This window comes from Pan paniscus, chromosome 1 (assembly GCF_029289425.2).
Source record: "Pan paniscus chromosome 1, NHGRI_mPanPan1-v2.0_pri, whole genome shotgun sequence".
NCBI classification, from domain to species: domain Eukaryota; kingdom Metazoa; phylum Chordata; class Mammalia; order Primates; family Hominidae; genus Pan; species Pan paniscus.
In genome coordinates, this window is record NC_073249.2 from 193,875,556 (window position 1) to 193,885,093 (window position 9,538).

Sequence of the window (9,538 nt, forward strand, 5' to 3'; positions counted from 1 at the left end):
CTCAGCTTTCTGACCATAGCAGTTTAGCCAGATGGCCAGATGTTTCTCAAAGACTCCTACATTTTATGCCAACCCACCTTGATAGTAAATTCTGTTAGGCACCATGATTATGATTATTTTTAAGTTTTTCAAGCACACCAAATTATCAGAGTGTGCGATCTTTCATTCTTAAGTTAGTGCCTAGAACTCCATTTGGCACATAGAAAAGGTTGAATTAAAGAAACTTATTTTAAGCCCTAGTTTTCACCTTTCATCTTCCTTCTCTACTTGCCATGAAATCCACAAAACAAAATTACTTTTGTTTTGATTTGTTTAATGCTTCACATTACTTTGGGAGGCATAAGAGTTTGTTTTAGAATAATAATAGTGTAACTAACATTTAATGTGGCTCTTCATGTGCCAGGAGTGGTTCTGAGACTTTTGCATATATTAATTTATTTAATCCTCACAAAAGGAAGCACAATTTTAATAGAAAGGTGCAGTAATTGGCTGGGCGCGGTGGCTCACGCCTGTAATCCCAGTGCTTTGGGAGGCCGAGGCGGGCAGATCACGAGGTCAGAAGATCGAGACCATCCTGGCTAACACGGTGAAACCCCGTCTCTACTAAAAATACAAAAAATCAGCCGGGTGTGGTGGCAGGTGCCTGTAGTCCCAGCTACTTGGGAGGCTGAGGCAGGAGAATGGCGTGAACCTGGGAGGCGGAGCTTGCAGTGAGCCGAGATCATGCCACTGCACTCCAGCCTGGGCAACAGAGTGAGACTCCGTCTCAAAAAAAAAAAAAGAAAGGTGCAGTAATTTTCCCAAGGTCACTTAGCTGGGACATGAATCAAGTTAATCTGCCTTCAGATCCTGTTCTCTTAACAGCTAAGCCATTCCACCTCACACAGCAGTAAGATTTTGGAATTAACATCCTGAGGAGATCCTAAACTCCAAGCAGTAGTCACTTATTTAATATTTGATTCTTGATTGGCTCTTGATTGGGTTAGCATTTCAGCAGTGATTAGAAGAGGGGAAAATGAAAGCAACATATATTTACTGTGTAAAGCACAGTACATAGCATTCTCATTTGATTATTGACAACCCTGGGAAGATAGGTCCAAGGTTATACAGCTAGTAAATGGAGCCAAGAATCTAATCCAGACCTTTCTGATTTCTAGCCTGGTCATCATTCTGTTACACCAGGCCACCTTTTTGGGATAGCCATTTTCTGTCTTCCTTTCTTTATAAAGTGGTTTGTCCATGCCCAGACTGGGAAGAAGAATTCAGGGCACTTGCAACCTAATAGCCAGCTGACATGTTTCCTTCTCTTCCCCCAGGTATTGGTGTCCCCATTATGCTGGCATATGTTTATGGGGTTGTGCCCATTTCTCTTTGTCGTGGAGGCGGCTGTGGAGTTAGCACAGCCAACGGAAAAGGAGTGAAAATTGAATTTGATGAAGATGATGGTCCAATCACAGGTAAAAAGCAGGATGTTTATTTCCATTTGAATTTATGATATACAAGATAAAAATCAGTAAAATTCAGCACATTTTACAGGGAGATTGTCATTGGATTACTTTGGATAATGAGCTTTGTAGGGGGTAAAGTATTTTTAGCTTTTCATTTCTTTGTTCCAAAGTTATTAGGTTAATTCCCCTGGTACTTGCCTCTGTGTGGCAGGTACAAACTAGTAGGATTCCAAGTAACTCCAAGTATGCTGGTAGTAGTAGTGATTATAATAACATCTTTATATCTGCACAGTACTTGATAATTTTCAGAGTATTTTACACAATTATCTCACTTGCTTTTTACAACAAACAGCTCTCTGACGAGGGAGGATGGAGCTGTTATCCCCATTTAAATGGGAATTTCTTTTTTTTTTTTTTTTTTTTTTTTTTTGAGACGGAGTCTCTGTCACCCAGGCTGGAGTATGATGTCGCGATCTCGGTTCACTGCAACCTCCGCCTCCCAGGTTCAAGTGATTCTCCTGCCTGAGCCTCCTGAGTAGCTGGGACTACAGCCACGTGCCACCACGCCTGGCTAATTTTTTTTTTTAGTATAGACGGGGTTTGGGGTTTCACCGTGTTAGCCAGGAAGATCTCGATCTCCTGACCCCATGATCCGCCCACCTTGGCCTCCCATAGTGCTGGGATTACAGGTGTGAGCCACCACATCCAGCCTAAATGGGAATTTCTTTAAGCTTTCATCTTACTATCTTATTAAGAGCTTCACAGAGCTGAGACTAGGGCAAGTCTTCTGACTTACTTTAATGTGGTTTCTACTCGTAGTAACTAACGTAGGGCACAGAGATCCCCAAAGGTTTTTCTAGCCTTCTTTTTTCTTTTCTTTTTTTTTTTGAGACGGAGTCTTGCTCTGTTGCCCAGGCTGGAGTGCAGTGGCATGGTCCTGGCTCACTGCAGGCTCCGCCTCCTGGGTTCATGTCATTCTCCTGCCTCAGCCTCCCGAGTAGCTGGGACTACAGGCGCCCGCCACCACGCCCGGCTAAATTTTTTGTATTTTTAGTAGAGATGGGGTTTCACTGTGTTAGCCAGGATGGTTTCCATCTCCTAACCTCGTGATCCGCCCGCCTCGGCCTCCCAAAGTGCTGGAAGTACAGGCATGAGCCACCGCGCCCGGCCGGTTTTTCTAGCTTTCTACTAGAAGCTTCCTATTAAAATCAGCACATGACCCAAACATATTTTTTAAATCTTCACGTTTGGTTACATGGAAGCAACAGTGTAGTGGAAAGAATAGTGGCCTTGGAATCAGAGTTAACAGTTTTGTGTAACTACCATGGCCTTGGACAAGTCATTTAGTTTTAAATTTTAGTTTTCTCATCTAAAATTGAGGCTATTAATGCCTAGTTATTTGGAGGATTAAATATGAACATATGTTAAAACACCTGATATGTGGCGACTGCACACAGTACCCGTTCATTAAGTAAATACATTAGTTCTCTGAAAAGTCATTGCAGGAAAATGCCTACTGACTGTTTTGATGCTCTGCTGTCTTGAATTGGATGTTTGGTTCTATCCCCAGTGGCAGATGCCTGGAGAGCCCTCAAGAATCCCAGCATTGGGGAAAGCAGCATTGAAGGCCTGACTAGTGTATTGAGCACTAGTGGAAGCCCTACAGATGGACTTAGTGTTATGCAAGGTCCTTACAGCGAAACAGCCAGCTTTGCAGCCCTCTCAGGGGGCACGCTGAGTGGCGGCATTCTCTCCAGTGGCAAGGGAAAATATAGCAGGTAAACAAATGGATAATTTCTGACAGAAATGGTTAGAATTATAAGAAGTAACACATTGAGCCATTTCTCTGTGCCAGGCTTGTGCCACGTATCATCATATTTTGATTTAATTGTCAATGGTTTTGTTTTGTTTTGTTTTTACTTTTTTTTTTTTTTAAAGACGGAGTCTCACTCTGTGGCTCAGGCTGGAGTGCCATGGCGCGATCTTGGCTCACTGCAAGCTCCGCCTCCTGGGTTCAAGCGATTCTCCTGCCTCAGCCTACTGAGTAGCTGGGATTATAGGCACCCGCCACCACGCCCAGCTAATTTTTTGTATTTTTAGTAGAGGTGGAGTTTCACCATGTTAGCCAGGATGGTCTCAATCTCCTGACCTCGTGATCCGCCCGCCTTGGCCTCCCAAACCGTTGGGTTTACAGGCATGAGTCACTGCGCCAGGCCTTTTTTTTTTACTTTTACAAAATAGGAAACAAGCTTAGAAAAAAAGGTTACGTCAGTTATGCAAAGTTCATTGTTCTTTCCATTGCACCATAGCTGCCTCTATATAAAGAATAATCCTGACTTCAGATTCCCCCTTGACTGCCTGAGGCTGCCTGCTTCAGGAAGGGAGAGTAGGCATTTTTATAGAATTCCTAAAATGCTCTCCGTTAGGCTTGTCATTGGCTTTCAGTAGCATTTATGCTGTATCATGGCTTATTTATTTTATTTTATTTTTTTGAGATGGAGTCTTGCTCTGTCGCCCAGGCTGGAGTGCAATGGCGCGATCTTGGCTCACTGCAGCCTCCACCTCCTGGGTTCTAGTGATTGTCCTGCCTCAGCCTCCCAAGAGGCTGGGACTACAGGCCTGCACCACCATGCCCGGCTAATTTTTGTATTTTCAGTAGAGACAGGGTTTCACCATGTTGGCCAGGCTGGTCTCAAGCTCCTGACCTTGTGATCCACCCGCCTCAGCCTCCCAAAGTGCTGGGATTACAAGCATGAACCACCACACCCAGCCCATCATGGTTTATTGATAGTGGGCTTTGGGGATGTTTTTTTGTTTTTTTTCTCACTCTGTCATCCAGGCTGGAATGCAGTGGCACAATCATGGCTCACTGCAGCCTCAACTTCCTGGACTCAGGCAATCCTACCACCTCAGCCTCCTGAGTAGCTAGGACTACAAGTGCACACACCACACCCAGCTAACATTTTAAATTTTTTGTAGAGATGGGGTCTTGCTCGGTTGCCCAGGCTGGTCTTAAACTCCTGGCCTCAAGCCATCCTCCCAACTTGGCTCCCAACGTGCTAGGATTATAGGCATGAACCATTGCCCCCAGCTGGTTTAGTGATACTGCAATCCTTATTACCTTTCTATTTCCATTTGCTAGATAAGGAAAATCAATTCTATGTACTTGTGTTGAAAATATGTAAAGCTTTGTAACTAAAAAGATTGTGACTTGCTTGGTCATTTCACTAGTTAGGCAGACCAGAGTGTATATTTTCAGAGGAGCATAACATGTTGCCTGAGAAGCAGTTAGTTGAATGCAATGGAGAAGAAAGGCCTAGGGAGGGGTAAAGGTAGAACAAAGCAGGATAGGAAGGTAGAGGAGATGGTCGCCTTCAGCTATTCGAAGGACCTTCAACTGTGAAAAGGATTAGACTTCTATGCCTCATACCAAAAGGTAGATTAAGATGACTTGGCAGAAGCTAAAGGGAAACTAATTTTGGTTCAGTATAGAGAATATAGGGAAAAGCAACATGAAAGCCCAAAGAGGAAAAAGGCTACTTTAGTAGATACTGAGCTGCCTGTCCCTGGAAATGTTTACAGTGAGACCAGATGGCTATTTGGCTATAAGAAGGATTCAAGCAACAGATGGCAGGTGGACTGGATCTCCCACCTGAGTGCCTGTCAATCACTTGGGAGCCTCTTAAAAATAGACTTCAGGGACCCATCCCAGAATGAGTAGCTTAGAATTTCCTGGAGTGGCACCTAGGGGGTGATCTGTGTTTTGAAAAAGCTCCCCAGGTAATTCTAGCACAGCCATTGCATGAACCAGCATCTGAGAACCACCTAAGTAGGAGCCCTTTCTGAAAGACTCTTCCAACTCAGAGTGATTCTGTGGCAGACCTGAAACTAGAATCCAGGTCTCTGACACTGTGCGCTTTCCATTGCATTCCCTCATTTCCCTGGGCCTTGGCACATTTTTGAAGGGCACCTGAAGCTGGAGCAGCAAAGCAAAGGCTCAGGCAGTAGGATGGAAGCTGCTTGAATGTGCAGCTGCAGGCTGCTACTGACCCGTCCGTGCATCTCATGACTCTGGTTGTCTTTTATCAGGGGATCCCGCCCCCACATGCTGGCATATTCACTGCTGTGCTTTCTTAAAACCAACACCCCTGTAAATAAGCAGGCAGACATAATTGGAGACTGACTTGCTGAAACTGCAGCTTAGCCAGTCCAGCTGTTCTAGTTCTGTGAAAGCCTTTATTTTATAGGAAGTGAATGAGTCAGATGGGTTTGACTGTGAAACCCATCATGAGGAAATACTTAACTGTGCAACAAAGTGATGTTGGAGCCAAGAAAGGAAATAGTTATGGGCTCTGAGACACTATTGGGAAAGTTTGCTGCTCCAAGAGGAGGGAAGAGGTTGGCTCCTGTGTGTCTTTCAGTCTCATTCCCTGGAGGTAATTTGATTGTTAAATGTTTGATTTCCTATTATGTGCAAGGCAGGGAAGGTAAAGTGTGAATGAGTTGTGGTCTCTCCTTTTGTGGAGTTAACAGACAAGTGAGAGATGCATAATAATAAGTAGGCAGGGCCTGCACACGCCTGTAATCCCAGCACCTTTTTTAGGTGGGTGATCACCTGAGGTTAAGAGTTCAAGACCAGCCTGACCAACTTGGTAAAACCCCATCTCTACTAAAAATACAAAAATTAGCTGGGTGTGGTGGTGGGAACCCATAATCCCAGCTACTTGGGAGGCTGAGGCAGGAGAATCGCTTGAACCTGGGAGGCAGAAGTTGCAGTGAGCCAAGATCGTGCCACTGCACTCCAGCCTGGGTGACAGAGTGAGACTCCCTCTAAAAACAAATAATAATAAATAAGTAGGCAGGTGCTGTGGGAGTACTTAGCAAGAAGTGAATGGTTTGCTGGGATAATGAGGGGAAGTGATAGTTCCTTTGTTGTTAAGGACTGAGTATAAGTTTGTCTGGTAGAGAAAGGAAATTTCTAGAGAGACAGAATAGCATGTGCAAAGTCATGGAAGTATAAAATGTATAGGTGTTTAAAGAAAGAAAGAATTCAGAGTGACTATGATTTCGGATCTATAGGGAGTGATAGAACTGGACAGAGAGCTTCCTGGCAGATCAGGAAGACCTTAATGCCTGTTGGCAGTAGGGAGCCAAGAGTTAGAGAATTGTTAGAGTGATTGGGTCTTTATTCACACTGGCACTGTTCTAGAGGTTGTTTGACTTGGACTTAAGGGCTACTGGAGAGGGAGCCCAATTTTAGTCATCCAGGCAGAAGATGATGAAAACCTGAAGTTAAGCAGTAGCTGTGGGGATAGAAAGGAGGGGACGATTTCCATAGATATTTAAGAGAAAAAATATATGGGCATCTATTTGCGCTGTTTGACAGCTGGAGAAGATCAGACAGACAACCACAATTTGCAAGAGAGTAATGGAAGAGATGTGTGCCAGGAAGCAGACTGTCTTGGAATACCCAGGTCTCATATTAACTTGAACGTCCCCTCTTTACACAGGTTAGAAGTTCAAGCCGATGTCCAAAAGGAAATTTTCCCCAAAGACACAGCCAGTCTTGGTGCAATTAGTGACAACGCAAGCACTCGTGCTATGGCCGGTTCCATAATCAGTTCCTACAACCCACAGGACAGGTATGTGAACAGTCAGATGTCCAGGAGAGGTTGCATTTTTTGGTTGGGTACTAGGTCTTCAGAAGTTCAATGCCTCATGTTAGGGCTGTATGTACCATCTCCTGGGATATATAGTGTAACCTGTGAATTCATTTGAGCAAGTTCTTGGTACTTGAGTGTTTGGCATCTCTTGATTCTTCTTGTTAGCGCTTGATTTTTAGAGATTTCTTTTCTTTCTTCCTTTTATATATTTTTTCTTTTTTTTTTTTTTTTGTCTTTCTTGGCTATTGCAACAGTGTATAATTACATGGAACTTAAAGAGCTAGATTGATGTTCATTGATGTCTTCAAGTCTAGGGTTTCTGCTTGCCCTTTGCTTGATAGGATTCCCATAGCTTCTTTCTCTTTCATTTTGAGAAACTGGTGTATCTGGGATGGTGTGATTGTGGTACTCCCACTAGTAGGTATTCTGGCTTCTTCTACTTGTGGCATGGTAGTAAAAAGCTTTTACTTTTCTATTTTGAGTAAGCTAGCGTGGGGCTCTGACCCTTAGTTGAATTTTGGAAGCTCTTTCTGTATGTTTAAAGAGATTGGCTGAGATACACATGTGTGTGCATCTGAGCACACGTGTGCATGTATAGTTAAATCAGCAAAAAGGATCTAATTACTCTTCTCCATCTCATTTATTTTTATTTTTGTTTTTTTAGAGACAGGGTCTTGCTCTGTCAACCAGGCTGGAGTGCAGTGACACAATCATAATTCACTGCAGCCTTGAACTCCTGGGTTCAAGTGATCTTCCCATCTCAGCCTCCCGAGTAGCTGGGACTACAGGCACGTGCCTCCATGCCCAGCTAATTTTTTTTATTTTAGAAACAGGGTCTGACTTTGTTGCCCTGGCTGGTCTCAAACTCCTGGACTCAGGCGATCCTCACACCTCGACCTCCCGAAGCGCTGGGGTTATAGGCATGAGCCACCACGTCCAGCCTCCATCTCATTTGAGTGTTAGATTAAAATGTTATTTTTGTTAAAAGTGAGCTCTAGTTAACTGTTTACCTATCTTTTTGAAATTCCTAATCCTGAACCCACGAACTGCTTTTACCAACAGGTTTAGCATGATCCATGCATGACTCAGCAAAGTGGATTTTGTCTCCACAGAGAATGCAACAATATGGAAATCCAAGTGGACATTGAAGCCAAACCAAGCCACTATCAGCTGGTGAGTGGAAGCAGCACGGAGGACTCGCTCCATGTTCATGCTCAGATGGCAGAGAATGAAGAAGAAGGTAGTGGTGGCGGAGGCAGTGAAGAGGATCCCCCCTGCAGACACCAAAGCTGTGAACAGAAAGACTGCCTGGCCAGCAAACCTTGGGACATCAGCCTGGCCCAGCCTGAAAGCATCCGCAGTGACCTAGAGAGTTCTGATACACAGTCAGACGATGTGCCAGACATCACCTCAGATGAGTGTGGCTCCCCCCGCTCCCATACTGCAGCCTGCCCCTCGACCCCCAGAGCCCAAGGTGCACCGAGCCCAAGTGCCCATATGAACCTCTCTGCCCTAGCCGAGGGACAAACTGTCTTGAAGCCAGAAGGTGGAGAAGCCAGAGTATGAAGTGGAATGAATGCTCCTGTTCTGAGAAGCACACTTGTAACTGCATCTTTTGGAATTTTTTTTTATTTTTTTTTCCAAGGGGTAGAGATTTATGTATTTTATTTCAAAGATTCTCTGGTCACAGGTTTTCGCCCAGGGAAATTCTGAGAAATTCACAATTTCTTACCAGATAAAACATGAAAAGTTTGCCGTTAGTTCCCCTCCCTTCCCCTCCCCTCCCTCTTTTTAGTTTTAATTTATTGGTTAAACTGATGGCAGCAATCCGTGAGGTGTGTCAAAGAGTGTACATATGTATGTGTGTATATTGAATGCTAAACATATTACTGAAAGACACATTTTAATAAAGATTTCTGTCATAATTCAACTTACCTCATTTTCCTTGGCTTGGATAGTCCCACAGAGCTAAGTGTTTGAGTGAAACAAAGCACCATCTTTGACAGTCTCTAGACCTGAATTTTTCTAATCCCAGGGAAGAAGGATTGTATTCAAATCCAACCGCAGTAGTCATCTATAAACCTATGACTCCTAGCATGACAGGAAGCAAAGCTAGGCTTGTTTTGGACTTTGTAGTCAGGCTGAAGAATTATTAGCTGAGTCAGCTGAATAGGGAAGCAGTAGATTAAAACTAACTTTGTTTGCTCTCTAGAAGCAACTGTGCAATTTACTCTTAAAACTTTACCCTTTTCTGCATTATAGTCACTAGTAGTCATATGCTTCAGAGGAGAGAAGGAGTGGCAGTCCCAGGTAGCTCTTAAGAGAATTCTCAGTGGTCAGGCATGGTGGCTCACGCCTGTAATCCCAGCACTTTGGGAGGCCGAGGCAGGTGGATCATTTGAGGTCAGCTGTTTGAGACCCGCCTGG

General features: G+C 44.1%; 1 protein-coding gene across 3 annotated transcripts in view; it reads left to right on the top strand.

Annotated features, from left to right (window-relative positions):
- Positions 1-9,036, top strand: part of RNF19B (ring finger protein 19B) — a 28,595-nt gene extending 19,559 nt beyond the window's left edge. For 2 of the 3 annotated variants that reach the window (XM_003812538.5, XM_008964983.4), the window contains exons 6-9: positions 1,317-1,457; positions 3,019-3,226; positions 6,959-7,090; positions 8,224-9,036. In XM_003812538.5, coding sequence (XP_003812586.2) covers positions 1,317-1,457; positions 3,019-3,226; positions 6,959-7,090; positions 8,224-8,677 — 935 coding nt within the window. In that variant the 3' untranslated portion in view covers positions 8,678-9,036. Of the gene's footprint in view, positions 1-1,316; positions 1,458-3,018; positions 3,227-6,958; positions 7,091-8,173 lie in introns of all 3 variants that reach the window. The other variant, XM_034960619.3, reaches the window with a different exon arrangement.
- The last annotated feature ends 502 nt before the right edge of the window (positions 9,037-9,538 follow it).